General features: G+C 44.5%; 1 protein-coding gene across 1 annotated transcript in view; it reads right to left on the minus strand.

The window, feature by feature from the left end:
* The window catches only part of E2F3 (E2F transcription factor 3), a 93792-nt gene extending 92815 nt beyond the window's left edge, over positions 1-977 (minus strand). Inside the window, exon 1 of the mRNA XM_008146070.3 lies at positions 576-977. Within this exon, the coding sequence (XP_008144292.1) occupies positions 576-977 (402 nt within the window). The remainder of the gene's footprint in view (positions 1-575) is intronic.
* Positions 978-16666: the final 15689 nt, after the last annotated feature.

Below are 16666 nucleotides of genomic sequence, written 5' to 3' on the forward strand. Positions count from 1 at the left end.
TGTTGCCGGGAGTTACAGATCCCAAAATGTGACAAGCGCAGCCCAGCATAACCTCTGCGCTCCAAGCACGCCTTAGGGATCCCCCGGCCGCCAACGGGCCTCGGAGGCCGGCGAGGGGCGATCAGCCCAATGGTCCCACTGTTTCCAAGCCCCCAGAGTCCCCCCACTCCCCAGTTCACTACTCCCTCCCCCACCCCCTTCTCCATCCGGGGCGTGACCCCATCCTACGCCCGAGAAAGAGGAAGCTTCGAGTTGGAGGGGAGGGGAGAGTGGGGGTAGGGAAAAGTGCAGGAAAAGAAGGGGGGCCACGAAAAGTTTCAGAGTGTTTGATGTTCTTCGCGCCAAGGCGATCCCCACGGCCCCGCGCGTCCTGCGGAGCCCCCCAACCCCACGGGCGCGGAGGGCAGCGCACAGGTCTAACAATAAACCCTCGTCGGAGGGCCAGCCCATAGGCCCACGGGGCTCGGCCTGCGTTCTCCCGGGGCAGCCCGCAGCGCGCCCACCAACCCGCGCGGTGCGAACCCACCCCCCCCCCCCCACCTGGGCTGGGGACAGTGGGGACAGGAGGGCATTACCGGAGGGCCGCCACCGCCGCTGCTGCCGCGTCCCAGCGCTGGTGGCTGCTGCAGCAGCCCGGCTCTGCCGGAGGGTCCGTGCGGCGTGGTGTAGAGGAGGCTGCCGGCGGTCAGCTCCGCGCCGGGGGCACAGGGAAGGATAGGGCCGGCGGCGACGGCGCCGCTTTGGAGGGAGGAGGAACAGGAGGTGGTGGAAGTGTTCGTGGTGAGGATCTGGATGTACGCGCCCGGGGCGGCGGCAGCGGCTGCGGCGGCGGCGGCGGCGGGGAAGCCGGGGCTGGCTAGCAGTGCCCTTTTGTCCATGGAGGCTGCAGCGGCGGCGGCGGCGACGACAGTCGCCCCCTCCCCACCCCCGGCGGTCACCAGGTACTGCTCCAGGGCGGGCTGGATCCCCTTTTTCATCTCTCGCTCCTGGCTCTTTTTATTGCTAAGGTATATTAATGTATTTTTTCAATTTCTTTATTATTTGCAGTCGGAGTTTCCAAGTCTCTCCTCCTTCTCTCCTCCCCGCCCGGCGCTTCCGAGCCCCTTCTCTCTCTTTTCTTTTTATTTTTCGGCACCGCACGGGCCCCGGGGGCCAAAAATAATCGGGGCTCTGGAGAGAGGAGGGTCCCGGCCGCACGGATATCGGGCCCCGAGGGAGGATGGAGGCGTCGGGGGCGGCCGATGCAACGGATTGCGAGGCGGCGGCGGCAGCCCGGTTGCTGCGGCCGGCAGCTGAAAAATGGCTCCAGGAAGCTGCTGCTGACAATGAATGAAGGGATACGGTTTACGCGCCAAGGTCCTCCCGCGAAACTCAGATTTCCCGCCGGCTTTTCAAACCATATTTGCATATCCCCGCCCCTCAACCCGCCGAGGACCGTTCCCACAGCCCATTGGGCCTCTAGCTCCTTACTTCAGTCCCAATCGTAGAGCCGGAGCACGAGTGGATGGTTTCCATTGGCTACCGTGCATCATGGTTACCCGGGCGACAAGGGTTTATTTGCATAGGCCGCCTTAATTGGCTGGGAGAGAGCAGGGTTTTTTTTAGAAGGTGGGGCAAAGCTTTGCCTTCTCTCCCACGGAAGACCACGCCTGGTGCATGCTCCGCCCCATCCCCGCCCACCAGCCGGATGGGCGCTGCTGACCTGGGCAGGGACTCCGCGCCCCGCAGACTCAGTGTAGCTAATCGAGAGCGCAAGTTTCGCTTTTGGAAATTGTCAAGGTGACTAAGGGGACACCTTCGGAAACTCCCTTTCCTTTTACCAGTCAGTGTAATACATGAAGAACAACCGAAGATTTCCCCAAATATGTGCCAAAGACGAGTTGCACCATGCGGACGATGCCTGGCAGGTGGAAACTGAGCCCTTTAAATCATGGGTTTCACTCTTCCTGAATCCAACCAATGCCGGGACGAGAGCTGATCCGGAGGCTGAGGCTGACAGACAGAAGCATGTGGGCAGACAGAATCATGGGGGCAGAAGACTGGACTGACGTGATAGCGGGCAACGTTTCGTTAACATTCTTGATCATTCTTGGTAGCTTCATTATTAGCCTAGACTGGATTTAAGTAAAAATTAACTCAATGTTTTGTCGAGTGAAATATCACCACCAGTATTTGGTCTGAATCTAGCAAACACCTCACACTGGCCCAGAAGCACCCAGGGCAGTTAATCAGGGCTAACCTAGGACTGACTGATCTGCGGGTTTCTAATCCGCCAAGCAGTAATACGAAGAAGTACACGTTTCCCACGATGACGTCTTGCTCCCAACCAACCCTGCTGCACGTCCGGGCACCAGCCCTTTACAATCTTGGTTTCCTAGCAAATGCTCTGACTAAAAGCAAACTAGACGACCCAAATCTATTTCAAAATATTAAAGCAAAAATTTTTTTTAGTAAACTAGAAATTGTCACCAAAAAAATTAAATTATTGTCAAATGACATCTGTATTGGTGCAAGTACTCATTGGACCTAAAATTGAAGAATGCTCTGTGAGACTGAGCAGGAAAAGGAACCCCTGCAGGAATGTGAGGAATGGTGTATGCCATAAGTCATATACACTGAGAACTGTACAAAATAGTTGGTGAGCTGGTGTTCACTGGGTGATGACGATTCAATACCTCAAGCCCTTTCCCCAGACTTTATTATTATTATTATTATTATTGTTATTATTAATTTCCAAAAACTCATATACTCAGTCTTATGAAAGGCCTGAAAAGATGTGTCAGTTCAGGCTCAAACTCCTTAATATTCCAGTCCTATTACCTTGTCTGAAACAGAATGAGCTAAATGTACTGTTAAATTTTGCACCAGATGTAATATTTTGGTCTTGCATTCAAGCTAGTTGAGGATCCATGGCCTAGTACCCAAACAATTATTGACCCAAATATTTATCACAGATAGAATTGACATTATCTTTAGGACAGATTAAGTGGTATATCAATTCCTGGTTGAGGTAGAGGCCAATGTGTTATCAACTTCCTTGATATTCCATCAATGTTGCTTTCCACTGTAGGTCACTATGAGGAAAACTAGTAATTACTTAGATATGCAGAACATCACTAGTAGCATGCAGTTGGTGGTGGTGGTGAGGGTTGTGTGTGGAGGGTGCTACAATGTACAAACCTAGGAATTGGGACTGTGTACAAGATCCCTGCCAGAGCTTCCACGAGGGACACAGGCACAGGGGAGCAAGTGTTCACAATCCAAATCCACACCTGTGATTCTGGTTTAGAAGGCTTTGAAATATTTACCATTCTACCTTAACCAAGCTATATTCTTTAATGTAGGGTATTTGGCAGAGAAACACATGTTTTGACCTTTTTATGTCCAATGAACCCCAGGATGAGAAGGTAGAGGGAAGAGTTCAAAGAGAAAAGAGGAGGTGTTGGAAGAAAATTTGATGTAGGTTATTAATTTGTGGAGAGGTAGCATGCTTTATTAGAAAGATAATGGGCTTTGGAGCCAGAATAATCTGGGTTTAAATTCTGGCTCTGACACTTACTAGCTATATAACTTTAATCTTTAAAATCCTGTTTTCTCATGTTAAATGGGAACCCATATTGCAGTATCCATAGGAAAGGTTATGATGAAAAGAAGCAAAAATAAATGCAAAGTGCCAGACATGTAACACATGCTCATTAGGTGGCAGCTATTTATGATTCTACTTATTTGTGTGGTTGTGCTTTGCATCTCTTTGTAGTCCAATCTGACTCCTAGCCTCTAATCTTCCTACTGTCCCTGGATATCCCCTTGCTGTAACAGCTTGGCTTTGTCCAAGAGTAGGAGCACAGCCGTGTCCTGGCTAGTAGGGATTATAGAATTCTGACTCAGAAGTTTAGGGTAATAAAATAAAGTCAGCTCTGCTGCTCTCCCTCTCTAACCTGCTCATCTGTTAGTGGCCAGCTTCTGGATGGCTCGTAAGCCTGAGCCCTCTTGACCTTCCCTTAAAGGTTAGACTGTTCCAGCACTAGAGCCAGACTGCTCTTGCCAAACACTACTCCCCTTTCCCTTGCTCTGACAGTGGCCCAAGGCAGATAGTTCTCGCAGAATTGGCTTGTGTAGGTGATTGAATGCCCCCCCCACCCCACCCCCGCTTCCCAAACACATTTAAGTCTTAACCTCCAGAACCTATGACTATGACCTTATTTGGAAAAGGGGTCTTCGCAGATATAACTAAGTTAAGAATCTCTAGATAAAAATCATTTCAGATTATCTATATCCAACAAAAAGGTAAAATATACTGGATTGAAAAGAAAGAAATTTTTCCACTTACTTATGCATTTATTGATTGATTCTTGTACATGCCCTGACCTGGGATCCATCAAACCCACAACCTTGGAGTATTGGGATGATGCTCTAACCAACTGAGGGACCCGGCTAGGGCCCCTGCTGACATCTTGATTTTGGACTTCCGGCCTCCAGAACTGAGAATAAATTTCTGTTGTTTTAAGCCACCAAGTTTGCAGTCATTTGTTATAGTAGCTCCAGGGAACTCATGTAAAGGAATTTGGCAGATTGCACACTCATGGTACAGTTGATCATTTTCTTCTGTCCTCTATTTCCTGAAGATTTGCAGCTGGATCCACAGTCTGGATCAGCCTCTGGTTTTATTCCTCTGGTAAATCTGAGGCACATAATGTTTGCTTGTCACTTTTCTGTGATCTTAGCAGTCATTCATACTCCTTGCTTTCTTTTTTTCTTATAATAGTTTTATGTGATATTTGTCCTCAATACTCTTCTGTTGCTCATTTGCATGTGAAATTAGTATTCCTGGACTCCTGGAGTGAGAGGGTTCAGATAAACTTGTCTACCTTCACAGAGGCCCATGTTCTAATGAATATGGAAGCTCTTGAATATGGAAGCTCACTCTCTGATATTTCCTTATCGTGCCCTCTGCACTTCCTACTTCAGTCTATCGTGCCCTCTGCACTTCCTACTTCCCTTTCCTTCATCTCTCTTGTCCCTGTCCTGATCAGTTTGGGTTCCTTTGCCAGCCGTTCCTTGATGGTGCCTTCCTGTCTTAAAAAGGAGCCCTAAGGGTCAGTTTTGAGAGCAGCACGTGGAGACTGCTGCAGTCCCTTCAGACTTCCTTCCTTATCCCTTGCTCTCGCCTGCTGCCCTTCCCACATCAGTCCACACACACTACAGTGAAGATCTGCTGGCTCTTTTATATATATAATTTAATAATTTTATTCTTTTTTTGTTTTTACTAATTCTTTATTATTGAAAGTATTACATATTCCCCCTTTTTCCCCCATTGACCCCCTCCAGCCCATCACCCACCCACCCCAGCCCAGGTCCTCATTGCCCCATTGTCTGTGTCCATGGGCCATGCATATATGCATACAAAGTCCTTGGTTGATTGCCTCTCACCCACCCTCCCCTGCCTTCCCTCTGAGATTCCTCACTCTGATCCATGTTTCCATGTCTCTGGATCCACTCGGTTCATCAGATTATTTTGTTACTTAGATTCCACATATGAGTGAGATCATGTGATACTTGTCTTTCTCTGACTGACTTATTTCACTTAGCATGATACTCTCCAGGTCCCTTCATGCTGTCTTTTTTACTGCTGCATAGTATTCCATGGTATAAATGTACCACAGCTTTTTATCCACTCATCTACTGATGGGCACTTGGGCTGTTTCCAGATCTTAGCTGGTATAAATTGTGCTGCTAGGTGTGCATGCATTCTTTCTGATTGATGTTTTGGGTTTCTTAGGCTATATTCCTAGAAGTGGGATTACTGGGTCAAATGGCAGTTCCATATTTAATTTTTTGAGGAAACTCCATACTGTTTTCCACAGTGGCTGCACCAGTCTGCATTCCCACCATCCGCTGGCTCTTTGGGGTTCCTCCTGTTCTTAGGTCCAAGAGGCACCACTCAGTTCTTCCTTCCTCATACCACACAATTGGTGGTTTGCCCCAATTAATATTTCGGGATTTATGAGGCTACTCTGTTACCAATCTGTGTAGCAAATCTTGTCCGGGAATTTTTGGTTTTGTAGATGCCCTTGTTGTTTCCACGTGAGGGTAAGGAGAGATGGAAGAATGCTGCTGCCTCACCGCTGGCTTCAGATTTACTTTCCCTTTTCTTTTCACTAGTTTTCAACCTAACACATTGGATTGGCATTGAAACAATGCCATGCAGGAAAACATTTCCACAAGCGAAAGGAAAGTTATGAGCTACATTCTTTCCGGTTTCTCAGGAAGAACAAAACAAAACACAAAACAAAACTTGAAAATGCGAGCTGAAGAAGAGAAGTGGAGTCAAGATACTCGGTTCACATAGGCAGTGATTGGAATGAGATCCGGAATAGGAGGACACAGCGGAACACGAGCTACCCTTGCAGAGTTGGTAGTCTGGTTATACCTCTTTCTTGTGGGTTTTAAATAGGGAACATTGTTGGCAACTTGCTATAAATGGGCCTGTGGGTAGAAAATTACTTTTTCTTCTCCACCTTGGTTTCCTTGACAGCATTACCTCTTGTTTACCGTTCTTCCCCTGACTTTTTGGATTTCCTTGATGGCTTCATTTTCTTCCTTATTCTCTTAAACATCTCTTCTTAATCCTTTTTTATTATTATTAAAGAAAAATACACATAACACAATATTTATCATTTTAACCACTTGTAAGTAAATATTCACAATGTTGTGTAACCACCACCACTATCCCCAAACCTTTTTTATTATCCCCTCCCCAACAGAAACCCTGTACCCATTGAACAATAACTCCTCCCCCCACTAGTCCTTGGTAATCACTCTTCTACTTTCTGTCTCTATGAATTTCACTACTCTAGGTATCTCATATAATGGAATTATACAATATTTGTTCTTCTGTGTCTGGTTTATTTCACTTAGCATAATGTTTGCAAAGTCCATCTATGTTGTGAGATATATCAAAATTTCATTTATTTTCATGACTGAAATAGTCTATTGTATATATACTAGAGACCCAGTGCACGAAATTCGTGCATGGGGGGTGGTGGGGGGTGTCCCTCAGCCCAGCCTGCACCCTCTCCAATCTGGGACATCCCTCTCACAATCCAGGACTGCTGGCTCCCAACTGCTTGCCTGCCTGCCTTCCTGATTGCCCCTAACTGCTTCTGCCTGCCAGCCTGATCACCTCAAAATCACACCCCTGCCAGACTGATTTATGCCTAACTGCTCCCCTGACTGCCTGTTTGCCCCTAACTTTTCTCCCCTGAAGGACTGGTCACCCCTAACTGCCCTCCCCTGCAGGCCTGGTCACCCTTAACTGCCCTCCCCTGGAGGCCTGGTCCCCCCCAACTGCCCTTCCCTGCAGGCCCAGTTGCCCCCAACTTCCCTCCTCTGACGACCTGGTCACCCCTAACTACCCTCCCATGCAGGCTTGATCACCCCCAACTGCCTTCCCTTGCAGGCCTGGTCCCTCCCAAATGCCCTCCCCTGCTGGCCATCTTGTGGTGGCCATCTTGTGTCCACATGGTGGCAGCCATCTTTGACCACATGGGGGCAGCCATATTGTGTGTTGGAGTGATGGTCAGTTTGCATATTACTCTTTTATTAGATAGGATACCACATTTTGTTTATTCATCTGTTGATGGACTCTTGGGTTACTTTCACCTTTTGGCTTTTGTCAATAATGTTGTCATGACCTTAGTATAAAAATATTTGTTCAAGTCCCTGCTTTCAACCCTTTTGGACATATACCTAGCAGTGGAATATCTGGGTCATATGGTAGCGCTATGTTTAACTTTTTGAGTATCTCCCTGGACAATCTTGACCTTAGCTAAACGTCAGCTACTGTCAATGCAGTGTTTTCTAATAGAACTTTCTACAACAATGAAAATGTTCTATAATCCTGCACTATCAAATACAGTAGCCATTGGCCACATGTGGTTGATGATCACATCAACTGTAGGTAGTGTGACCAATGAATTGAACTTTTTGTTCTATTTACTTATTTTTTGCAATACAGAATTGTTAACTATAGTCACCATGCTGTACATTACATCTCCACAACTTACTCATTTCATAACTGGAAATTTGTAGCTTTTGATCCCCTTTACCCATTTAATTAATTTAAATTCAAATTTAAATAGCCATATGTGATAGCCATATGTGACTAATGAATCAGACAACATATTATCTATAGGGTGTGACTTCTTCTAATTCTGTATTTCCAACCTGGCCACTTTTCCTGAGTTTCAAATATACACTTCCACTATGTTTTCACTAACATTTTCTTTTCTTTTTTTTTAATCTTACCCCAAGTATATGTTGTTATTTTTTTAATCCTCACCCAAGGATATTTTTTCCATTGATTTTTAGAGAGAGTGGAAGGGAGAGGGGGAGACACAGAAAAACACTGATGTGAAAAAGACACATCGATTGGTTGCCTCCTGCATGCCCCCGACCAGGGCTGGGAGCCTGCAACCAAGGTATATGCCCTTGACCGGAATCGAACCTGGGACCTTTCAGTCCGCAGGTCGATGCTCTATCCACTGAGCCAAACTGGCTAGGGCCTGAGTATACTAGGATGTTTTTATTTATTTTAGAGAAAGAGACATCAATTGGTTGCCCCTCATATGCACAGGGATGGAACCCACAACCTAGGTTATGTGCTCTGACCAGGAATCTAACCCACAACCTTTGGTGTATGAGATGACGCTCCAACCTACTGAGCCACTGGGCCAGGGCTCACTAACATTTTCTTAATTCACGTGTTCTTTATTTTTTATATGAACTGTTGCTGCAGACTCCAAATTTATTTCCTAATGTGAAATTGGCATCAAATTCCAGTAAACTCTACTGCCAAAAATGATCTAGTCTATTTTATTCCAGAAACTTTAATTTAATTCTAGACTATCTACATGGGCAATGAGATCTCTGTGAACTTTCTAAATGTAAACTCAACAATTGTTGTCTTTCTAAAATTGCCCATTACCTAAAGAGTTAAAGCTGAATTCCTTATCTTAGCCTGTAAGTTCTCAGTTAACTCTATACTCTCATTTCACATCAAGCTTGAAGATATAGGCTAGCAAATAGGGAATTACAATAATGGTCTAACTTGCCTGGCCAGCATGGCTCAGTGTTGAGCATCGACCTATGAACCAGGAGATCACAGTTCTGTTCCCAGTCAGGGCACATACCTGGGTTGCGGACTCAATCCCCAGCGTGGGGTGTGTAGGAGGCAGCCAATCAATGATTCTCTCTCATCATTGATGTTTTATCTTTCACCTCCCTTCCTCTCTGAAATCAATTAAGAATATGAAAAAATAAATAATAGCGTAACTATGTGTTGATAATTGTAGTATGATAAGTGCTGCAATGTGAAGCAACACACAGTGCTATCAAAACACTGGAAGGACACCTAACCCAGGCTTGGGGCAGAGTTTCGGGAAGGTTTCCTAGAGGAGGGAATTGGGAGAGGAATGAGTGGGAATTATTTAGCCAACATTGAATGGGAGCAGGGAACATGCATGCATGGCTCAGTGAAGGAAATGAAAATGATTCAGCAGGGGATTGTGAAGAATCTTTTTTTTTAATAAAATATGTTTTTATTGATTTGAGAGAGAGAGGAAGAAGAGGAATAGAGAGATAGAAACATTGATGAGAGAGAAACATCAATCAGCTGCCTCCTGCACACCCCTTACTGGGGACCGAATCCGCAACCTGGGCATGTGCCCTGACCAAAATCAAACTGGGGACCTCTTGGTTTATGGATCAACACTCAACCACTGAGCCACACTGGCTGGGCAAGAATCTTATAAATAGTCACCAAGACATTTAGAATTTAACCTGAAGGCAATGAAAAGCCATTGCAACAGAGTTGTAACATGGTAAGATTTGCTATTAACAGGACTCCTGGCTGAGGTATGGGGAATGTATTGGAGGGGCCAGGACTGTGACAATAATCTAGGTCAGGGATGGGCAAACTGGACCCTGGGCCAAATCTGATCCAAAGTCCGTTTTTGTACAGCCTGCCATCAAAAATGATTTTTACACATTTGACATTTTTGAATGGTTGGGGAAAAAAAGAGGAATATATCCCATGACACATGAAGAATTAAATGAAATTCAAAGTTTGGTTTCCATTAATAACATTTTATTAGATCACTAGAGGCCCGGTGCATGAAATTCATGCACAGGTAGGGTCCTTAGGCCTGGCTGGCGATCAGGGCCAATCTGTGGGGTGACCGGTGGGGTGATTGGGGGGGCCCCTGCTTGCACCTGCCTTGACTGGCCTGGCGCCACCCGCTCGCTGGCCCCGCCCCCCGCAGCTGCTGCCAGTTGGGGCCTGCGGGCTGAGGGCAGCTCCTGCGTTAAGCGTCTGCCCCCTGGTGGTCAGTGCGCATCATAGTGACTGGTCGTTCTGCTTTCAGTCAATTTGCATATTAGGCTTTTATTATATAGGATAGCCAAGTACGTTTGTTTTCATATTGTCTATGGTTGTTTTCAGGCTAGTAGGGCAGAGTTGAATAGTGGTAACAAGATAGTTAACTTGTAAAGCTGAAAATACTATCTGGCCTTTTGTAGAAATAGCATATCCACCTCTGCTCTATCTGAGTGAGACATCATAGTGAATTAGACCAGACATCCCAGATAGACTTAGATGTCTCCTTCTCTCCTTTTCCAAAACATGTGAATTAACCCTTTGCACTTGCTTGCTTTTTTCTCGATTCCTTTATTCTACTCGGGATTTAATTTTTTAAATACCCCAGATTTTACAAAGCACTGCAGTAGAATAAAAAACTGGAGTTTCTTTTCATACAAACGTATTTATTTGTATTTTTTTATATTTCAAATTATTGATACATTCAAAGAGTAATTTTAATCTCAACATCCAAGTGCAAAAGGTTAAAATGAAACTCTACTAATTTCTTATTGTTTTCTATTTTTCTCTCTTCCATGAAAATGTGAACATCTTGAGAATAGATTTTTTTCTTCAGTCAACTTTGTTTTTTTGGTGCTTAACACATAGTACATGCTTAGTAAATGTTTATTGGGTAAATAGATGTATGTGGGTGTGATAATCACATGCATATCCTATCTAATAAAGAGGGAATATGCTAATTGACCCTCACACCATCGCAAAGATGGCACCACCCACAGCCAATAAGGAGGGAATATGCTAATTAACTGCCATGCCCTCAAAGATGGCGGTGCCCACAGCCACAAGATGGTGGCACCCAGTCCCCTCAGCCCCACTGGGGCAGCAGGCACGCACCTGCCTCCAGAGCCCCCCAGTCCCCTCAGCCCCCCAGCCACCCAGGGCCAGCCTGAGGTGTAGGTAAGCCTAGGATGGCAGCTGCCCAGCCGCCCAGGGCCGCCCACAGCTTACACTGCTGGCAGTGGCAGCAGCAGAGGTGTGATGGGGTGTCGCTTTCCCCTGATTGCCAGGTTGCCTCCCGCCCCTGAGGGATCCCAGACTGTGAGAGGGGGCAGGCCAGGCTGAGGGACCCCCCCCCCCTCCAGTGCATGAATTTTCATGCACCGGGCCTCTAGTATACATATAATAAAGCATTTGCTGTTTTTGCTTGCTGGTCCCTCTTCCACACAGCCATGAACTATGTGATTTAGTTAAAGCTGACCCCTTTTATCCCTACTCTAAGGTTAGGAATGTGATCCAGGCCTGGCTAGTAAGTCTTTAGGTTTTAAACACTTGGAAGCTCAGGGGGCCATCTTCCCCTGTAGTTTCATTTAGCCTAGAGTTGACCTTACTTTCATCCTGCCCAAAGCTGGAGAGATATCCATAAGGAGAAGTGAGAATATGTCCTGGCCGGCTTGGCTCAGTGGATAGAGCATCAGCCTGTGGACTGAAGGGTCCCAGGTTCGATTCCGGCCAAGGGCACATGCCTGGGTTGTGGGCTTGATCCCCAGTAGGGGGCGTGCAGGAGGCAGCCGATCAATGATTCTCTCTCATCATTGATGTTTCTATCTCTCTCTCCTCCCTTCCTCTCTGAAATCAATAAAGAAATATATTAAAAAAAAAAAAAGAAGTGGGAATATATCCCTTTAGGTGCTCACTGGTCCATGCGCATGCGTGTGCACACGCGCACGTGGACACACACACACACACACACACAATAAAACCTTCAGTCAAGGATAGGCATGTAAATTAGAGCATCCTGTGTGTTGTCAGGAATGCTCTTGAGTGGAGAAGAAGCCCTAAGAGAAAAAAACAATAGAAAAACAAATGTAAAAGGTGAAAGGTAAAAAGGAGGAAAAGAAAGAGGTAGAATATGGAACTGTGAGAGTGATATGAACAGTTGCCTCCAATGCTTTATTCGTACAAGTGAAATATAAGGTGGTAGGCACTTTAGAAGGAATAGTAGTATTTTTAAGTCATTGGGTATGCTTTATTAAATATAATGGCATCTTAATTTGTGAGTACTTTTCAGATTATAAAGCTTTATGCTTTATACATTAAAATATTTTAATTTTACAATATATATTCTTGTTTTAAAAATTCTAAAAAATATTTACAGTGAACAACTAGGCTAGGAGCTTTTACCCTCTGTAATACCATATAAAGATGTTTCTAACGTTCTGAAAAACTTGACACAGAGAGTTACAGATATTAAATGCCAAGCTCAAAGTGTCACACCTGCTAGGTGGCTGAGCTGAATTTCTAACTCAAATGTTCATACTCTGGATTCAATTATCCTTCTACGGTGCATGCCACTCTAAATGGGAGCCCAGTGGCCTATGGATCACTGGTTTCAACTGAGTAGCCAACTTCTCCAGACAACAAGATCTAGTTTCCAAGTCATTCTCAAATAAAATTGCAGATCCCAAATGTTATGGGTTGAATTGTGTCCCTCCCCCCTGCCCCCTCCCCCCCAAAAAAAGATATCTCAATGTCTTAACCACTAGTACCTCAGATTGTGACCTTTTTGGAAATAGGATCATTGCTGATATAGTTAATTAAGTTAAATGATATACTGGAATAGAGTGGGCCCTTAATCCCATATGACTGGTAGCCTCATAAGAAGATGGCCATGCAAAGACACAGAGACACAAGGAGAATGTCAAGACAGAGATGGGGACATGTAGCTACAAACCAAGGAATGCTAAAGATTGACAACTACCAGAAGAGGCAAGGGAGAATTTCCCTAAAGGTTTAAGAGGGAGCATGGTTCTGACAACAAGTTGATTTCAACTTCTAGCCTCCAGAACTCTGAGACAATAAATTCCTCTTATTTTAAGCCACCAAGTTACAGCAGCTCTAGAATACTAATATACCAGGTAAATTCTACATTAGAAAGGTAACCACCCTTGCTAACAAGTTATTCATAAACTAGAGGCCTGGTGCACAAAATTTGTGCATGGGTAGGGTCCCTGCTGCCAGCTGGGGCCTTCCTTCATTCCACGCCACCCCCTGGTAGTCAGTACATCATAGTGAGTGATCGAACTCTGGTCGGTCGAACTCCTGAGGGGACACTTTGCATATTAGGCATTTATATATATATATATAGATAATAGATAGATAGATAGATAGATAGATAGATAGATAATGATCACATTCTTTTGGTAAGGATAAAATTTTCTGTTTATATCTTAAATTTCTCAAAACAAAACTAAAGCTTTTATGAAAAGCCAGAAATACTATGATTTTTATCTTTCAGTTACTCAATGATCATTTAAGGGCTCAAAGAAAAATATTATGCCCTTGTTTTAAGAACAAATAATTGATATTTAATCCCTAAGATTATTTCCCCCAACATTTTATTAGAAAAAAATTTTTTAACTCCAAGATTATTTTATTGGAAACATAGAGAAATATTTTCACATCATAGTAGTGTGAAAACCTTTTCAACTTAAACTATCTTAGAAAGTTTATAAAGCATGGATACTTCTTGGAGTATATATTAATTTTTTTTTCTTTTCTGCAGAAGAAGGCTTGGAAGAAGGTCACTAAATTTTTTTATTGAACTAGTTTGGGGTTGGGGATGGCCTATAGTGGGGAGTTTGGTCACAGTGGGCTGTTGTGCTCTGAAAGAACCTGGTTTGGAATTTGTGGGGTGATCTCAGAGGGAGGTTCCAAGAAGCATACCGGTATTTAAGTTTCCTAACCTACAGCTAGCCTCTTACTCATGAGTTTTAGGAGCTGCTTTTTGCCTGCATCTATATTCTGTATTTCCTATTTTGAAAAAAACATTATTATGATTATTTGACCTTCTTTCTTTTTACTTCATCCTCAACTATGAATGAGTAATATTAACATTCCTTTGTATTCTGGCTAAAAATTCCTTCTCTTAAGAGTCATTTCTTTGGGCTAGAGAACAAAGTTTGGGACATTGTCTTTAGAGGGTATAATAATTCACAGGTGAAACCTGAGAGAGGTCGAGGATTAGTGTCTTGATTTTCCATGACTCTTTTCCCATTGGCTGATTAGTATGAAACCATTTACTTGATCTGCTAAAATTTATCAGCAATGTCAAGGATTCTGGATCAGAGAGGCTAAATTTGGTGGTGGCGAAATCACAAGAAGATCTTGCAGGGTTGTTGGAGATACTGGTAGACTCCTTACATGGACAGTGGTCATTCTCTATCAGGGAAAGGCATCTTCTCTCTTTGACCAGCTACATTCTGGAGCAGCTGGATCCACCCTGTTAATGAATGGAAGTTGTGGGTAGGTATGAATGCTGAATCCTCATACTCTAGTACAAGCATGTCAAACTCAAAGGCTAACATGGGCCAAATAAAAAAGGTTTAAGTTTATGTGGGCCGCAAAAAAACAAAACTTCAATTTTCATAGAAACGTAGGTTTATTTCGATAGAGACATGCTGAACACAAAGGGCTGAAATAAATGAGTAATTGTTAACATAAAATAATAGAACATTTTAATAAAAATTAATATTTTTCTTGAACATTAACTTACCAGACACCGAATAACTGCACAAATTAATAAGCATAATGCAAATAAACCTATTTTCTTGTTCTCCAAAAGCGAACTATTTCCTGTTGTACACACCAAACAAGTCAGTCCAAGACTAATGGCGTGGCAATAGGCTGCTAAAATATTCGCTGTTAGTATTAGTGGAGAGAAATTATGTGCCTGCGCGTAAGGCACGGAAGGGAAATGAATGCAACATGATTATAGTAATCAGCCATTAGCGAACGTTGTAGTTCGTTATTAATAACTAGTAGCCCGTTTGCACGAAGATTCGTGCAATAGACCTTCATTCACCTGGCTGCCTGCACCAGTTTTCTGCCGGCACCGGGGACCCAGGCCTTGGCTGTGGCCACCGCCTTCTGCCTTCTTTCAGGGTCCGGGCTTGGCCCTGGGCGGTGGCCTTGGGCTCGGCTGCACCCAGTGTCCCTGCTACCCGATCAAGGCTGGGAAAGCCTAGGGCGGCTTTCCCCGGCCTTGGGCTCCGCCACACCCCAGCTTCCCTGCAACGGTTTCCTGGTGGGCGTGGTTGAGGCGCGTGGCTTGGTTGGTGGGCGTGGCTTGAGTGTAGCGAAGGTGTGGTCAATTTGCATATTTGTCTATTATAAGGTAAGATTATGTATAACAGGATATTGTAAAAATTAAGTTATGAAATTTTTTTTAAAATATATTTTATTGATTTTTTATAGAGAGGAAGAGAGAGGGATAGAGAGTTAGAAACATTGATGAGAGAGAAACATCGATCAGCTGCCTCTTGCACACCCCCTACTGGGGATGTGCCCGCAACCAAGGTACATGCCTTGACCGGAATCGAACCCGGGAACCTTGAGTCCGCAGGCCAACGCTCTATCCACTGAGCCAAACCGGTTTTGGCAAGTTATGAAATTTTTATTAAAACGTTTCTTACATACCGTTATATTGGCTGGGCCGCAAAAATATTCATTGTGGGCCGCATGCGCCCCATGGCTGGGAGTTGGACATGCTTGCCCTCGTAAGAAGGCAGGACACATAGCCAGGTCTTGGGGAACAGTTTTCTAGGAACGGAAGAAAGATGGGTGTTGGGGCTGATGAGGCCACGAGAAAGCCCACCTGAGGGGGAGCAGGAGAAACAGAGGACAAAGAGACACTCAGAGGGCCACCTTCCCTTTGGGTGGTTTATCTAGAGTCGACCTTGTTTTCATCCTGCCCAAAGCAGGTGCAATATCCACCAGGAAGAGTGAAAGTTTATCCCTTTAAGTGTCCACTAGTCCTGTTCTTGCCATCACACACATGGAACCTAATGTGAAATTGTTCACGCTAAGGCAGTCCTTTCGGCTTGGGAGTCCAAGAAGAAATAATTTACATGTAACCTTTAAAATCTTCCTTCTCCTCTTCTCAAATTACTGAACAGAGAGAGTAGGTCACCTTTACTGGGCTGTCCCTCACAAGAGACTTGATATGCTTCTTGAGAATGAAGACATTGCTTTCCATGTTCAGGACTGTCTCCATACGTATTTGTTGATTGATTGCTTATGTCTATGTTGCCCATCAAATCATATCTACCCAAGGTACGGACATGTAAACATCCTGCTCGAAGACATATTTCCCACATGTCATATTGAATATAAAACAGAAGAAAACGAAACAAGGGAACAAGCACATGTTACACAGACATACTTGTTTGACTGTACCGCCTGGTTCAAAACCAATGGCAGAAATATGAAGGGACTAATATACTTCAGATGAGC

Source organism: Eptesicus fuscus, chromosome 9 (genome assembly GCF_027574615.1).
Source record: "Eptesicus fuscus isolate TK198812 chromosome 9, DD_ASM_mEF_20220401, whole genome shotgun sequence".
Classification (NCBI taxonomy): Eukaryota; Metazoa; Chordata; class Mammalia; order Chiroptera; family Vespertilionidae; genus Eptesicus; species Eptesicus fuscus.